Source organism: Oryzias melastigma, linkage group LG14, assembly GCF_002922805.2.
Source record: "Oryzias melastigma strain HK-1 linkage group LG14, ASM292280v2, whole genome shotgun sequence".
In the NCBI taxonomy this organism is placed as follows: domain Eukaryota; kingdom Metazoa; phylum Chordata; class Actinopteri; order Beloniformes; family Adrianichthyidae; genus Oryzias; species Oryzias melastigma.
In genome coordinates this window covers 7349335-7367830 of record NC_050525.1, presented here as the reverse complement: position 1 = coordinate 7367830, position 18496 = coordinate 7349335, and the positions used below count along the sequence as shown (strand labels likewise).

The following is an 18496-nucleotide window of genomic DNA, read 5'->3' as shown; positions in this document are numbered from 1 at the left end:
CTTGTGTGTGTGTTTGAAAGTGTGTTTGTGGGGGGAGGGGTATAAAACCACTTAAAGCAAATATAAGACGTAAAATCTTGGGAAAAAAATGTTTAATCTGGTCGGTCTCTCCTCCAGTGGCTTCCTCTTTTTTGTATCACTATCCCTGATGACTACTTGGGCGCGTCACACAACAGAGTGGTGGTTGGAGGGACGACTCATGCTAATATCTCAGCTGAGAGACGGGTCTTTCCCTGCCCCGCACCCTTCCTAGCCACCACTAAAGGTCAGGGCTCAAACCTCCACGGCAGTATTTCAGGGACAACCTCATCTATGGAGCCACCGGTCTACTCCCTCCAGAGGCTGATGTAGGCCCTGAAATATTAAAGAAATGCAGAGTGATAATCTGCACTTATGCAATACTGCCTTAGGGTTGAGCTCACACAAACTCAATAAAGAAAAGACAAGAACATTTAGGAGCACAAAAATGTGAACGAAAACAGCTCCGTACTGCACCCAGCACTTTTGTCGCCAATAGGTCCAAATGCGTCATTTTTGGTGTACCGCAGAGCACTGTCTGCAGAATAACAGGATTTCATTGTAAGAAGCAGCTGGCACACTGCCTACGGCTGTAATGAATAATTAGTACTAAGGGATGAGCTTGCTGCGACAGTGAAACTGAAATTGAGGGCATGGAAAAGGCTCCGCAGGAGATAGAAATGGGACCACGAATCGTAACAAAGCAGCTCAAATATACATGAGAAAATTAGCAAACATTGAATGTAAGCCACTTGTGCTCATACATTATCTGAGCAGCTGAGATTCTGGTTGAACAGCATGGCAGTCTTTTTTTTAAGTTTTCCAAAATAAATGAGAGTTCTGTTGACAGAACAAACTGATAAATCCAGGAGACGGAATCTGTCAAGTCAGTTACAGAAGGTCTAAATAAAGAATGAAAGTCACGGGACAGACACTCAACTATTTCTGGAGACTTGTTTCATAACTTGGCTGTTGCTAAAACTCCAGAACACAGGCATGGTTGTTCCAGGAATAGGACAAAAAAGGAAATAAGAGCTGTATGTTGAGGTAACACATTTAGAGGAAGACATTCTAGCCTAATGAGAAGTTGATGAAGAATTATTCTATGTAATTCTATGTCCTTTTGGTAATTGTTATGAATGAGGAAGAATACTGTAGTCTTAAGATGAAAGTATTAAGGGAGAGTGAGATTTAATAATTACTGTTCTCTAGGCAAGAAATAGCAAATGAGAATTCACTGCTATAAAAATCCAATTCAATTAAAAAAAGGACACTAAACCAATCTATTTTCTCATTTATTTCTAATGAACAAAAACAGAAAAATAAACTGTAGGGTATTAACTTACCAACCCTAACTGTTTTGTTCAAGGTGTTTAGACACAGATAAAGAAAGTTTTTTCTATTGGGGGAGAGCTCCAAAGGGAACATTCTGAGAAAATGTGGGCTCACTTCCTGATCCCCCCTTATCTCAACCATCCCAGGAAATGGAAGCTGCTGTGTTTGGTCTCAGGCAACACTGTGGAACACTCAGCAGGTTATTTATGGGAGACACAAACAATAGTTGTTGAAAACAAGGAAGACATTGAAAACTGTGTACAAACCACTGTCAATGTGGACACTCAGAAAAGGTAATCTGAATTCTTCTCCTACCCCTATGGCTTCTCCCTATCCCTACATTTAGCCCTCCAAACTGAGAGTTCTGGAAAAATAGTGGATGACACTCCCACAACAGTCGCCGGTCAGCTAGCATTAGCGTGGAGATCCAGCACTCAAATATACAAAACAACATTGGTTTCATAACTGTAAAAAGGTTATGCTACTACAAAAAGTCATTACTGTACATGTAAACTTCTGTGCTTCAGACCACACCCACGTTAAAAATGGGTTTCTCCTCCATCGCACAGCACAAAGCTGGTCACCCCCGCCGTGGAGAGTCCTGTATCCCTCCGCGGCGTGGGTTAGCCCATAAAAACCCTATTTGGGACACTCCTACCCCTTCAAACGCCCCTACAATTGGAGGGGTTGGGAGAAGTCGTGGCATAGGGGAAGAATTCGGATTCAGTTTTAAAGGATGTACAGATGTTATCACATATGAAATAAAGACTAGCTAATTTCACACAAAAATCTGTTACAATATATCAACCAAAATCCTGGTTGTCTATTTTAGCCATTGGATTTCCTTGCTTCTCCTGTCCTCATATATGTGCAGCTGTTTTTGCTTGTTTAGTTGTTTTTGCCGAACTGGATCTTGTTCTGTTTGGTATTTCATTGATTACCAAGTTTCGTCTTGTAATGTTGTTACTGTTTTGCACTAATTTGTCCTGCTGTCTGCATGTGATTCTGGCTCTCTTACAAGCAGGCGAACTTTCAGTACCTAACGTTAAATTACTTCTATGTTTTTCTACTTACTGTGGCACTCATCTGGTGCTTATTCAAATATTATATGCTGATGATCTATTAGAAATTACATATTTCTAGCTTAAACACCAAACAACAGAAATGAATGCCAGAATGTCTAGGAAACAAATTAAACTCTAATAACAGTTACATGGCGATCTGGGCTTTAGTTTAGCTTAGAAGTCCCAGCTCTGGAAGATTGCATGGGAAGTGTGCGTGTGTGTGCATGCATGTGTGTGTGCGTCTTTTTTATGCCTAATCTTTAGGCTCAGTGTGTTTCTCAGTTGCATTAAAATGGGTGAACAAGGGGTTTACACGCAAAGCGTCTTCCTGTCTGACATGCATGCCTAACACATGATTTGAACCAACACGCCAGTGCACACACTCCCTGCAGGAGCTCCTGGGGGGGTTAATGTGACAGGCAGCTGTCACAGCCCAAATCTGATGCAGATGGTGTTTGATGCACAATGTCTCACGCTGCTTCTTCCCATCATCCTCTTCATGTACACTTTCCAAGCCTCACACAGTCTTAGTCTCTACACAGTGATGCCTGAGAGGGATTTGTTACTTAAGTGTGAAAAACCAAAGCTGTATTAGAAGTCAAGCCGATTTAAAAAAAAAAAAGTAATTGCATAGTACAAATATATATGTATAAGTCAGGATTCATTTTCAAATTCAAGTAATTTGTGTTTCCTGTGACCACACTAACTGAACAATATCACAAAAATATGCTTACATTTTAAACCTTGCACAAAAAAGACCAACAGTATATTTGAAAAATAATTTTGCATTTGCAGCACAAATGTTTTTTTTGTTTTGTTTTTTTTTTGCTTAAAACTCTGAGTTAAGCGTAAAATATATACCACCAGACAGCCAATCCCAGACAAGAGGGTCCATGCTGATTGGTCTAGATCAGGGGTCTGCAACCTCCAACACTTAAAGAGCCATTTGGGTCGATTTCTCACTGACCGCAACCCAGTAGGAGCCACACATCCTTTAGAAAAATAAGACTTTGTGTTTATGTTATTGTTTTTTTATGAGAAATATACATAAACTATGATTTTTTACATAATTTTTTGCCATATATAAAACAAATTTTAAGAGAAAATAGATTTTTTGCCCCCTAAATATGAAACAGTTTATAACTTTTAACAGATGTTTACAAGTCCTCCTTTCAAAATAAAAGACTTCCTGTGTAACACAAGATCATCTAGATGGAGCTTATCTAGTGGTAGGAAGTGTATTGTCAGCAATAATATATATTTATATATATATATATATATATATATATATATATATATATATATATATATATATATATATATATATATATATATATATATATATTTAAATGTTTGTGGTGCTTCTTAGCCAGAATTTCATAAATCTATCTAAATTTAAAACAGAGGTAATTAATTAACTGTACCATGAGGCACACTTAAAACACTGTAATTTGTCACAATGTTTAGTTCTTGATTATCAAAGCCCTATGGCTACTGTGCCTTGGAGGGTTTGTTTCACGTTTATTCTTCCGTGTTTGCTAATAAAGTTTAACAAAGTTTAACAAAGCAACATAGGATGTTTGAGGATCAAAATAACATCAGGGTACCTGAATGTGATGTCCTGCACAGAAACACAAACACAAAAACATGCAAAGATGGGATGGAATGGAATACTTACAGGATAGACCGACTGTGATGGAGAGATGCAACAAAAAGGGAAAGAGAATGGAATGAGTGGGATGAATATAGCGACAAGCTTGATTAGTGACACTGAAAGATTTTTTTCCCTTTTATCTTCATTCAAATAAAAGCAACCAAAAAAAGCAAGAAACTGGAAGAGAAGAACAAATATCTAGAGGTGGTGGTGGTGTAATGATTTTGGGATATTTTCTTGACACACTTTGGACCCTGTAGTACCAGTTAAACATGGTTACAACATCACAGTCTACCTGAGTATTATTGCTGACCATGTCCATCCCTTTATGACTACAGTGCACCATCTTTTGGTGCTACTTCCACCATGTCCTAAAGGTGGAATCATCTCAGACTCTTGAACATGACGATGACTTCACAGGACTCTAATGACCTTCACATTCACCAGAACCCAACAGAACCTTTGGGATGTGGTGGAACGGGAGATCAGCATCATGGATGTTCAGCCAATAAATCTATAGCAACTGTGAGATGCTGTCATGTCAACATGGACCAAACTCTCTGAGGAATGTTTCCTTGTTGAATCTATGACACCAAGGATTAAGACAGTTCTGAAGGGAAAAGAAGGTCCAACCTGGTACTAGCAAGGTGTACCTAATAAAGTGGTCTGAGTGTCTGAGTATATACAGCTACTACAACTTTATGACTAAACCATAGTCATTTGCCTGAATGCTGCTGTTGGTAATTGGTCCTTCACATAGTTAGACACTTACTAGTTAACTGTAGAAAGTCTTTTTGTGTATGAGTGTGTTGTCTTGCATCAACAGTTTTTGCTGCATTCACACAGTGTGTGAACATACATGTCAGCAGTCCTCTCTGTGAGAGTCTACTTGTCTAGACTGACTAACTAGCTATTCCCTTTAATCACCAGAACTGACAGGTTTCCCTGCGAGGGCCTGACTGTATTGTCATGCAGTTTCAAAGCCTTCTGATCATTGCTGCCTGTCCAGAGGGACATCAGGTCTGAGCATGAAAGAACTTTCAAATCCAGTTTTTACATTCAATATCCTTAGTTTAAATGACCAACTTTAATCATTCAAAGTTATAGGAAGTTCTCACCTCGGATGAAAACTGGCAACAACCTCTCATGCAAAGACAATAGCAATAAAATTGTATGGATGGTTTTGTAATGTACATGTTCCACATTGTTCAATTTAGTGTATCCTGGTTGCACTGTCAGGAAAATCCACTTGTTCGTGTGAGTCTAACGTTGGCTGTCATACCGTGCACATGCAGAGTAGCTGATGCCTCCGCTTTGCCCACGCTGTTCTCTGATGTGCAGATGTACGCGCCCTCGTCCTCAGCTCGCACCTGGGTCAGACGCAGACTGTTGTCACTGCGGATTTCAAACCTGAAACACATAAAGGCGACAGCAGGATCACCAAAATGTTGAATCTCTGCTGTGATGAAACCAGACCACTGCTTTAACCCGTTATTAAGATAAAGGCAATCTGAACAAGCAGGTCCTGAGTGTAGTTCAGCTGAAAAACAATGGACTCTATTTCCCTGGAGCAATAATTAAAAGATTATCCAACTGCATCTTCCAAACGAGCCTGGCAGTAACACGTTTGGTACCAATAACACATGCTAGGGCCTGCCCAGAAACCCTCACTTGCTGTAACAGTAAAAAGGCTGATCATGTGGATGACTGTTTCCACAAAATACCGAGCAGTTTCCACAAAATACCGAGCAGTTTCACTCACCCCTCATTTTCAAAATTAGTCAAATATTCTCTACATAAACAGTCTTTCTTTTTGCTTTTTGCAAATCCGAAGTAAAAGAATAATTTGGTTTTCAGAATGAAAGTGGAAGAAAATCACCTCACCTCAGAAAATATTTTTTTTTTCAATGTTAATATTTTCTTTTTAAACTCAAGCTTTTTCCACAGACAACTTTTACACAACTTAAAACATAGTATTTTAGTTTTAAGACATTAGTTATGTACACACAGATCTATGCCGCTTTCACAAAAACTTCACAGGTAGGTTTTGAGAGAAAAAGTCTAAACAGTGATCGAAAACACTAATGCTGCCAGAGTTTCCAAAAAAGAGGGTCATTCACTTTTTCTGCAGAGAACCAACCTAAGTTTTGTAGGTGCCACTTGTCACCCTGGTTGACATTTCATTTCATCTCTTAAATAAAATGAAAAAGCGATTCTTTGAATGGCTTTTCCATTTTCTCGTTCAGAACTGCTCATTCTGTAACTTAATTAAAATGACAAAGAAAATGGCATTTGACATTAATTTTAAAAAAGTTCTCTAGTAAATTCGTACCAAAATTAAATTAGAAATATCAAATTTGAAAATTAAAATGGATTAACAGAAACACTTTTTCATTTTCACATTGAAGCTGCATTATTTGCCTCTTAAATAAAATGAAAAAGCGATTCTCCAAACTGCATTTCTATTTTCTTCATTAACACCCCTCATTCTGAGACAGAATTAAAATGACGAAGCAAAGGAAAACTGTTTTTTCATTTTCACATCCCGCCACGCAAAAAGTGTCTCACTAACGCTTCCAGAACCCTACAGACTTTTTGTTTTTAAGTGTAATATTGTTGCCACGGACACTCAAGAAATCTGTGGATGAAAAGTTATTGAAGTTTTTCCATCCATCCAACCATACATCCCTCCATCCATCCATCCATCCATCCAACCATACATCCATCCATTTTCCTAACCCACTATATCCTTCACAGGCTCACAGGGTTACTGGAGCCTATCCTAGCAACTGTTTGATTAAGGCGGGGAACACTCTAGAAAGATTCCCACTTGTCAGTTTGTCACGGAGTACACAATCACTCCCACACAAACTCACACATGCACACCTGAAACTGCACACAGAAAGGTGCCAGTCGGGATTCAAACCCCGGCCTTCTCGCTGTGAGGCTATTAAACAATGAATTGATTTTTCCATTATGAATTATCTACATTTTGTTAAATAAATTCTGTGATGTTTAGATATATCTGGACAGCAACGTGAAAGTGTTCTGTTGACCCCACTCATTTGTGATTACTTTTCTAGTTATGGCAAAGTTCTTTGTGTTACCAAGCTAAAATGTAAAAACTGTAGCTGTGTGTGCATGTTTCGTCTACCTTCCCCGGGGAAACTCTCCCTCTTCTCTCCGCCAGCGGACAGTTGGAGGTGGGTCTCCGTGCACCTCACAGAAGAAGTCCACTGTGTCGTTTGCCAGAACCACTTGGTTCACTGGTTGTTTGGTGAAGACTGGCCTCTCTGAAATCAGTTCATACAAATTCCAGTTACATTTTTCAACCTGTTCCAAACACAGTATTTACCGAAATTAAAGACATAGAACACAGAAGAAACTGAGAAATTTAGCCTGACATTCCAGATTTTCTTGCAACAGTTTGGTTTCCTCAGAAGATTTTAGATCATTAGATACAAAGTTAATAGTGGTTCTACAGAACTTCTTAACACCATAAGTAATGCAAGAAATCTGACAACAATGACAAATCTAGTGCTGGAATACACAGGCTATTATTTTATTGAGTTTAAAAAAAAAGAGAAATGGCAAACATGTTATTCCACGATAAAAGTAAAGGACATCAAACAACAAAACTGAGAATAAAAGTAGAAACAGGACTACAGAGATAGGCAGCAGTTTATGGATGCAATATGTTTAACTGATGCTCCAATGGGATGTTTGGGGTCTTAAAACACAAAACCAGCCAAGAGAAATTAGCAATATTTGACTACTAGTGTGGTTTGTTCAGCTCAGGGTTTTTATTTGCTGATGCCATAATTCAGCTTAAAGTCCCACTCTAAATGATCTTTAATCAAAGAGTTTCCACTGGTCTTTTAACTATGATTATGCTGTCGTTTTACTAGGACTTAGTTTCTGCAGAGCGGCAGGAGTTCAACAGAAACTCACCACTGTGTTGTGGGCGGGACTGCTGGTGCAGAATTCAGCCTCAGTTGATATCCCATCAACCCATTACCCTCTCTAGCCCCTCACAACCCCAAGCTAACATTAGCAGTGCAACTCCAATACTGGAGCTGTAGAATTTAAACCAGATTACAGATCAGAATAGATTCAAAACAGAGACATTCTATTTGTTTTCAACTGAATGCATTAGAATGGAGTGGAGCAAGGAGATTTTGGTCCGTCAATCACAGTTTCTTCATCATAATGAGGATTTTTTCAAGCAGTATTTTTTATCTGCTCCTGATCCTAAACAATTTGAATAAAGAAATACTCAGAAATGCAGCTTTAATCCTACATTGTTTTATATATGCCTTCAATCATGAGAATCATGTTAAAAAACCCCAAAACGTAATTTTCATTGGAGATGGCAGAAGTATTCCAGCAGAATGCGTAACCAGACTGGATGAGTCAGTTGTGGTTAGAGGCTAAAGGAAGGTTGGGGGTGATGAGCAAGGTTTGGTAAATATTTACTGCTTTAGCTCAAAGTTTAATATTTTGAAAACTATTTGATCAGAATTCAAGTCAATTGCAGACAGCTTCAGAGAAAAGTCTCATCAGGACACAGAGAAATCGACTGGCTGTGCTCTAGGACACAGAAATTCGTGGAATTTACTGATCAGTCAATTTGGGTTCTAGGTAGAAGTTTCATTTCAGAGAAAATATTGGCTAACAGCAATGATGAGGCAGTTCATGGTGTATTTAAACGTGATAGGACAGATAAGTCAGAGTAGTGTCACTTTGTGGAATAAACAGGTGGACAGAACTTCAACACTAACTTCACAAACGCTAATAAGATGGAAAAATCAAAGTCCGGGATCTTCAGATTTTAGCATCACAGAGGGGATTTTTGGTTCACTGCAACACTGCAGTCTGTAGGAGGAGTAACCAGAGAGTATCTGCTCCTGGGATCAATACACATTTTAACAATGCTGTCATGCTGCTGGGAGCACAGTACAGAATCCAACAAGACCGGAATAGAGGTCAGCAGAGCAAAGCAAGGAGTAACCGGGAGGGAAGCCTTAGTATTCTTCTGAAGCAGCAGGAGAAAAACAAGAGCGGAACGCAAAAACAGTAATGGGGTTTTAATCCCCAAAGCATTTCTTATCATAAAGTACTAAATAAGATACGGTAGTTTCTGATTAGGAAAACCTTAACCTTTTCAAGAAATAATAATAATCCTCATTGCTTAAAGATTACTCGATTGGTGCTGTACTCCAACCAACATAAGGTACAACTCTACTTTCATTCATGTTCACATTGTTGAAAACTCACTACTCACCAAACACCACCAGTTCAGCGGGATCACTGTCTTTCTCACCGACCATGTTGGTTCCAACGCATACGTACATTCCAGCATCGCTTTTCTTCGTGTTGGAAATCATCAGTTTACCACCACGGATCTGAAAAGAAGAGAAGAGGAAAAACATGATCTGAAAGAGACAGGAGGCTGCAGGTACGTGCACACATAGGCCCTAGGGGTGCTTGAGCATCTGCCCTTTTTTGCCTCGTATTACAAAGTTTCGTCTGGTTTTTTAAAAAGTTTTCATTTGTATTAACATTAATAAATTCCCGTTAACCATGCAAGAAAATAAAAAGGCAGTACCAAATCCCTGTAGTATTCTTCCTACTTTCTTGTAATACAGGAGTTCTGGTTTACCTCTTCTGTCTTAGCGGCTTCGCTTGAACTCAGAGAGAATCTGCTGCTCCACGGAGAGATGTGACAGTGAAGCTGCTGTCTTCAACCTGTTAGTTCTGGTCTAACTAGTCGCTGTCCGCTGATTAAACGAGCTTAAATATGGTGAATATGTCAGCTCTATATTAGACAAGGAATCAGTTTCTACTTTTACTAGACGTCTAAGCGCGGCACAACAATTCACAATCAGCACCTGCAGTGACGGATCAAATGTTTTACCAACATAATTTGTTCATTTTTGTTTTTGTATCCTTCCGATTTTCATTTTTATCCAACAAGATGTTGTAATAATTTCTATCTTCTTTTCAATAGAACTACCATCAATCAAAATACAGCAAAGTACTGAGAGCCAAAGTTTTGGAATAATCTAAGCTGTTCTCTTAAATCTTTTTTTTTGTTAGTAAAATTTAATAAAATAATCAAAAAATGTAATCCATATGATTACATTTTATGTATGTGCAAACAAAGAAAATCAGGAAACACTAACTTCTTATGATCAATAGAGAATGTTAATTTAGGGAACTTTTTTATTTAAAGTGGAGATTATTTTTTGAGAAAATATGGTAATTTGTGGAATTCTAATAGGGAACCAATGCGAGTGTTCAGGCTGAACAAATTCAAAGATGCAAAGACTGGTAAGTCCAGAAAAACAGTTTACCGTGATCCTTTCATCTCGATCATTGACCCGGATGTTGTTTCTTTTCCAGGAGATGGTGGGCTCTGGATGTCCTCTGGGTGGGATACACTCCATGACAGCCGGCTCCCCCGCCGCCACCACCACATCGCTGGGTGTTTGCCGGAAGTCGTCCCTCAAAACTGAGAAAAAAAACAGGAGAGATTTGAGAGAAGGCAACTTAGTCTGCTGAGTTCTCGTATCAGAAAATGTGAGCGTTCAACTCCTTCAGTCCTAAACAGCCGAATACTAAATGCTTTACAGTACAGAAAAGCACAAAGCTTCATGGTCGATTGATATGGATTCTTGTCATTATTAAATTTAGCATGACCTGCAAGCATCCCTGAGCTCTTCATTGACTCATCACTCTGTGCACACACCACATCAATAATGACGGCTGCAGCAGCTGACTAGACAACACATTCCCACTCCCAACTCGACACCTATTGACGTTTGGTTAGGGATCCTTCAGCGTCACTTTTTGATGTTTTGGGTGTCCCAAAGTTGTAGTTTTTTTTAACGGACTGGCTGTTCCCATTAAAACATGAGTCCCCAACCTCAGGGCCACGAACCAGAACCGGTCCAATGCTGTGACGCGTAGCGCCCCAGTACAGGTACTCTAACCCTAACTTGTCACAGGACCAGATGGGGTTTCGGGCGAGGTACCGGACACGGACCAGTACGGAGTTAAGGTTAGGGTACCCGTACTGGATGCGTCCCAAGGACCAGTGCGCATCCGGTACCGCATCCCAAGAGTTGCAGACCCTTGATTTTACAAACAGCCAACAAGGCAAAAAACAACAAGTTAGGAACATGCAAAATATCAAAAAGTGACGCGGAAGGGGTATATGACTAATCGTCAATATGTTACGACTTGGGAGTGAGAATGTGTTGGACTAGCAAATAAAACTGTCAACCTGACCCAAACACAAGTTTGCACGACTACCCACACAAAGGATACCATTGAATTGGCAGTCTAAGCCATGTAATACTTAACTCTAATATCAACTAAACCTCAACTCAGAACTTCAAAAATGTCAGGGTTCTAGTCCTACATTGGCTCTGGTTTCTAGGTGACCACTAGGGCTACCACAAACACTTATTTTAATAGTTGAATAATCACCAAATACTTTTTCCGATTAGTCGACTAGTCGGGTCATGAATAAAGTGGATGTAAAGCACACATCTTAACCATCATTAGCTTTAAACTAAATACAAATAAATACAATTAAGATGATAGTTTATTAAACTTGTAATGAATCATGCAGCTTCAATCCTTCATTTATTGTGGGGATTAAAACAATATTAAGTCAAATGAGAGAGTCAAGAAATATACTTTCCATCAAACTCGTTTTGACAGGTGCCCCGCCCCTCAAGATGACGTAACAATTTAAAATCAACTTTATATATAGAGGGTAAAAAGGGTCAAAGGTCACCTGTCAAAATGAGTGTGACTGAAAGTATATTCCTTATCTTTCTAATGGGTTTTGGCATCTTTTTCCCAAAATATAAAGTTTTGGTCTCACTGACTCAAATATGATATAAAAAACATCTCTACTCTTGAGATTAAACATTTTTTATTTCAAAACTGTGTGTATTTCACTTTTTTGTTGAAGCTCAGACTTCAATAAAACCCTAAAATCGAACCAATAACTAGAAACAAAAAATGTAAACAAAGCATTTCTATTAAAGATCAAACAAAAGCTGTAAATTGTAGGAAGTCTTTGTTGTCAGACATTCTTGTGATTTTTTAGAAGTTGTTCTAACAGACAGCTCTACAGTTCCTCCGTCTATCCATCTATAGCCCCGCCCCTGATCTCCCTGCAGCAACATTCTGCTCCTCATCTGTCTTCCTGACTGACAGGAGATTCTCTCTTCTTATTTAAGCCCTGAGTCTGCCCTGAGGTCTTTGGCCAACAGGGACCTCTTCTGAACACATCAACTGGAAGAGCGTTACAAGCTACTCCCAAAACACTTTAAATGACTTGATGTCAAAGGAGAAGCAACTGTTCTCCATAACTGTTCCTGAGAGTAGTACACTGTTATACAGTTGGGAAGCTATCCACCAGTGAAGCCCTCTAAGAGGGACCCTTCCTATGTTGTATTCCTGTGGAGATACTTGGTACTGGCCTTGTTCAGTTGTTACCATATTTGTGTAGATATTTTGGTGGTGTCTGTATCGCGGAAAAATGTTGACTAAATTGGCTTCAAGTTGCTGGAGCTGAAAGTAAACCATTTTATTTGGGTTTTGGCACACTCACTCACTCCAGTAATACAGTCAATGGTCCCTCTGTAACACATCGCAAGCTTTACGCAGGAGTTCTATTTCTAGTTCATTGATGCATCAAAGCATGATAAACAGGAATTAGGTCTAGTTCCAACTCCCTGGGGAGCTCAGAGACTGAAGTTTGACATTAAGGTACAAAAGGATTGCTGTAGCACTCAAGGTTCCTAAGAGTGCAGTGGTCTCCATAATTCTAAAATTATGGTGTCAAACTCCGGACCTCGAGGACCAGCCTCCTGCTGGTTTTCAAGAAATCTTGTCGTATCTGCTGCTGATTACCTGGATCAGGTGTGTTTGACCAATAAAGAGCTGCTATGGCAAGCTGGTTGGAAAAATGTAAGGCACTGGCCCTTGAGGCCTGGATTCTGATACCCCTGATATATAGTTTACTAACAAAATGTTTTTGAGATTCTAGACCTAGAAGGCTTTGTTTATGTCATCAGGCATGAATGGAAAAGAATATAAGAATGTGTAAATATATGAATAGAAAGCTAATGGTAAACAGCAAGAGGAATGCCACTCAACATCACTAGTCTGCAAGGGACGATCACTGTTAATTCAGATTAATAGCAGAACTTCTATTGTGATATCACTAACAGGCCAAGATAGCCCCAGAATAAAAAAATGCTTTGTATCTCCATCAATAGATCTGTGCAAAAAACAAAAACTATATTAAAACAGTAGGGCTGCCACAAACAATTATTTTAATAGTTGATTAATCACCAGCTACTTTTTCCAATTAATCGACTAATCGGGTCATGTGTAAACTGGATGTAAAACACACATCTTAACCATTATTAGCTTTAAACTAAAAACAAGAATGATAGTTGATTAAACCTTTAATAAATCTTCTTTCCTTTAATCAAATGCTGTTGGCATCTGAAACAAAGGGGTTGTTATGGTACCAGAGCCATTCTATGACTTTCTGTGACATCACTACAACTACTGCACATGTGTCAAAGACAATGGTAGACGCGGCATTAGAAAATGTGCACCGTACTTTTGAGATAAAATACAAATAATAATATTAACAAAGAAACGACAAATCAACTGTTAAATTTGTCGTCAACTATTTCAATTGTCGATTAGTCATCAACAAATCGGCTAATCCTGGCAGCACTACAAAACAGGTAGAGCGGTCGACTTTTGTTTGGAAGACTGCAGGTTCAGTTCTCACCTTGCGCTCCCATGCACCCTTGGGAAAGACACTAAACCCCACATTGATACTGGTAGCTATAGGTTGGTGCTGTGTTCAGTAGTGGAGCCTGCATCAGTGTGTGACTCTAAAGCACTTTGGGTCTTCTAAGAAGGCAGTAATGCTCTATATACTGTAAGCAGACACTATTTACCATTTAAAACTGCTGTCACATCCTAAATACTTGAGCTTCCTGAAGCATTCACTATATTACAGTGTCAGGGGTGTATGAGGGGGAGGACTCGTTTCTCTTCTTGCCAAGACAAAGAAGAATCTCCTTTAAATGTTTGCAATCGAGGTCAGAGGGAGCATCAGCACTTGGAGAATGAAGAAGATATTTTTGTTCTCCTCAATTTGTAGAGAGAACACCGTTGTTCTGTTAACATACACGTTCTTACTGCTGCCTCATGAACTGTTGTGTTATTATGGCTTTTTTGTGTCTGGCTCACACAAAACAGAACAAATTGCCACTCGTGGTCCAAGTGAGATCCTTACAGTGATGGCCAATTACCATGCTGCAAAACATTTGGGGCTCTCTGAATCCCACCGGCCCCCTCAGTGCTGAAAGGATATGCCAGATCACACCCCTGACCTTATCTGTACCGACGGACGACTTTTCTCTCAATCAGAGAGGTAAAAAAAAAAAGGCTAAATCGTTTCCAAACCCGTCACGGCAGACAGCTAGAAAACAGGACAGCTGCCAGCACCCCAGGTCTAAATTAGCATGCTGTAAGGTTAAAGGACTGCTGTCATGACCTGTCACACACCACGGCTCCAGGGGGGGCTGATCGTTCCCATTCTGCCTTCAGCACTCTCCAGTTCGGGGCCAAAAGAGGGTTTCAAGAACTTTATTAGGCTCTGACAATTATCCATGAGGCCTTTGGGGGGCCCATATTGAGTGGCTGAACTTTGACCTTTTCTTTAAACTCCTTCAACAAAGCCGGCATAATCTGCACCACTGGGGCCGAATGGTGTTCTTTAATCAAGGCATAGCTGCAAAGCAGCGCCCATTAGGTTGGAGATAAGGAGCATCAGTGTTTGAAATGTATATCTGTAAAGTACAACCCAACAAAGCGGCCATGGAAGATATTTTATGATACAAAAAGTGGAATAAAAAATAACCTTATAGGGCTGCAATGATTTCTTTAATCCAGTGTTTTTCAACCGTTTTTGTACACATTTTTCCTTGAAAAAAATCTCGCGGCACACTAGCATTCAAAAAGGCGAAAAATTTTAGTCTGTATTGATGCAGGAAAAGTCATTGCATCGCAGAGGCGCTGTCACTTTAACCCAATGCATCATGGGGGATGTAGTGCAAACAACTGACGCATATGCCGGGCAGAATCATGTCTCTGAGCTTCATTCTTTTGTTCACTTTTTAAATCCTGCAGGAAGCTACACTACTAAACACGAGCTTTAGCTGTTATTTTTGTTGGAACTGGGAGACTTTATGGGCCGAATCAGAACAAGGAAGTGAGGACATTAACCACTACTGATTGGTCAGATTGATGACATGTGATTAAACCTCCAACAATGATTGGCGGAGACACTTGAAGGGGGCGGGACTTTTCTAAAACCAGAGCTATCGGCTAGTTTTGCGGCCAGATTGGGGTAAGGTCATTCTGATTAAAGAGTCATTTATAGAATCAAAGAAAAATGTCTTTAACAATCGTGCATATTCCAAACTATCCAGTGTTAAATCAAGGACCGTTTGAATGAACACAGAACTAGAGAGATACCCAAGTGATGGTAAATGTTTTAAATATGCAAAAATTGGTAATTTCCTACTCTGAAAAACACAGCTTTAATCAGTTTTGTAGATGTTGACAGCAAAAATGTTTCAACAACCAATCTTTTTTTTTGCTGCAAAATGGTACTTTGCTGTTAATGCCAATCACCAGGCTTTCTTTTTATTCATTTTTTTGGTGGTGGTGGTGGTGGGTTGGGGATTTGTACAGATTAGCATCCCAGGACCACAATAACCAATCTGGAGAGTGGGGACTGTTTTTCTGCAAAGCTAAAAAAAAAAGAGGATGCGCCAATGTTCGTCCTTCTTTCAGTGAGGACGTTGAGGATTAAACATGGCGTCCAATTCCAACGTGGCAATGATATAAAAAACATCCAGGCAGAGGAGAGACATAACAGCTCAAGAACAGATCTGACCGGAACACCAATATATCAAATACAGTGTGTTCAAACCTGGTGAAGGAGTCCTTAAACCTTTGTCACTGAAACCTGGGTTACACTAGGAATTTTTATGGTGAACTTTTATTATTGACCAAGTACTTATTTTCTGCGCCATCCATTGATCCATTTTCTTAAGTTGGAATTTCCCTGTCAGGGTCATGGGGTTAACGGAGTCTGTCCTGGTTACTGTTGGGTGAAGGCGGGGTACACCCTGTCTGGACAGGTCATCATTCTGTCACAGGACCACACAAGCACTCCAACACACACTCATACATGCACACCTAGGGACACTTTACAGCAGGGGTGCCCAAACTTTTTCACTCAAGGGACCAAAATCTAAATGGGATCCCAGTCAAATACAACATTTTTTGTAATGTCATGGAATAAAAAGAGAAAATAAAGAATATGTTTTAATTTATTTATTTTGATTCTGTATTAATTAAGGTAACACACATTTGTGAGAACCAAAAGTAACATCTGTCTTTGAAACCTTTAACAATAAGGCCCCACTGGCCAATTTTAATTGAAAAACGAGCAATTTAACGCACTTTCTTCCAATAAAAAAATTAAAAATCTGGGATCCAAATGAGAGCCGTGGAGCTGGTCTTTTGACTTTATCCATTTGCCGTTGTCGCTCCATCTTTGCTAGCTGAAAAAGGTCGCTTAAAGCATCGGAACTGACCATGAAGGCTCTAGGGAATTTCTAACATAAAAAAAAACTCAGGGCTGATTCACTTGTGAGTTTTTTCACCCATAGCCCCAGGCAAAAAAAAGTGATAAGAGCGCCACCCGGAGGCCCAAAGTATATTACAGCCGTATAGTTTTGGAACACCATAGATCAGTGGTCACCAACCACCGGACTGCGGAACGGTGGGAGTCCGTGGATCCGTAGCCCTCGGGCCGCAGAAGAACTAATAAATTATACCACTTTTTTTTTTTCTCTCGAAAAGCTTGAGCGCTAAAAGCAGTGTGATGTGTGTAACACAAGAAAAGTTGAATGTGGAACCTTTCTTTGCAAATGGATGGGATACACCCATATGGATGGAAGATAACTTTGGCAGGCCAAATGAAGCATTTTTTGGGGCTGTGGGAGGAAGACAACTCGCACATGCACGGGGAGAACATGCAAACTCAACATAGAAAGATCCTCGCCAGGATTCAAACCAGGGCCTTCCTTCTGTGAGGTGAGAGCGCTAACCACTGCACCACCGTGCAGCCCTAGATTTTTCATTTTTTTGCCCCACTGTAAGCAGAATGTGATTCACTTGAGCACAGGTTAGTTTCCTTAGATGGTTGGTGCTTGCCTTGAACTCTTTTAGTAACATTCCTCATGAATAAATACTGAAATGTTGGGGAGAAGAGGATAGATAGACACATGTGTAACGGAGAAGAGGGAGAAAACAAGCACTGCCTCCACAGATTCAAGCGCTGTGATGGAGAATGAGCTGAGCATCTGTCAATCTGTCATCTGACTTCCTGCCCCCGTACGAAGCAATCTACTTGGGTGTGAACCCACAGGCACACCAAACACTGAAACATTTGCTCATTTGCTTGACCACATTCATCTTTTACTCCTTTATCAGACCTGCTTAGAGTAAATCTGCCATGTCTTCTCTGGGTGCCACCCGCTTCTAATATCTCTTAGGCGCCCCGGCGAGGAGCCAGCTCCCATCAGCCACTCTTATTATCCAGAGTGGACCCCCTCTGATCTCTATCAACCATTGCACCCAGATGAAATGGCCCACACAGGATATTACTGTGTGTCTGCGTGGATGACGGGAAGTTCAGTTGAGTATGTGGAGCCTATGGAGGGAGGGTGGGGGTCTCACAGTTGGAGACAGATGTCCATGCTCCCACTAAGCCCCCACCTCCTCCTAATACAAACACAGACACTCATAGATACACTGCATGGCAGCTGAAGCAGCAAATACACCAAAACCTTTTCAGCCTTCAATATGAACAGCCCAGTGCAATATACAGGCTGACTGAAGACTTTAATCCCCCTGCACAGCTTAAGCCCCCCCACCCCAAATAAAAAAAAAATAAAAAACACGCACATGTACATGAAGTCTAGGGACCTGGGTGTAACCTCAGCCTCAGTCCAGTGACTGTGTTTATGCCCTGCATCGTCTTTTAGTTTGTCTGCAGACTGATTTATAAAGTTGTAAGCAGCTACCAACCATCACAACCTGGTGATCTGAAGCTCTCTTCATGTTACCACCAAACCTGTGCTGACCCCGGAACAACAGCTGGTCCCACTTACTGTGGATATAAAGAGGACACAGCTGGCAACCACACATTTTAGTCTTTTTAAAATCCCCCTCTGATGAAAATCCTGTTTTTTCAGTTTTTTACATGTATTTGTGGCATTTTTCTTATGAAAAAGAA

At 40.1% G+C, this 18496-nt stretch overlaps 1 protein-coding gene across 1 annotated transcript in view; it reads right to left on the bottom strand.

The window, feature by feature from the left end:
• robo3 (roundabout, axon guidance receptor, homolog 3 (Drosophila)) overlaps positions 1–18496 on the bottom strand; it is a 96769-nt gene that overhangs the window by 38810 nt on the left and 39463 nt on the right. Inside the window, exons 3-6 of the mRNA XM_024261674.2 lie at positions 10428–10585; positions 9356–9476; positions 7226–7364; positions 5354–5481 (exon numbers count right to left, since the gene is read on the bottom strand). Of these exons, the coding sequence (XP_024117442.1) occupies positions 5354–5481; positions 7226–7364; positions 9356–9476; positions 10428–10585 (546 nt within the window). The remainder of the gene's footprint in view (positions 1–5353; positions 5482–7225; positions 7365–9355; positions 9477–10427; positions 10586–18496) is intronic.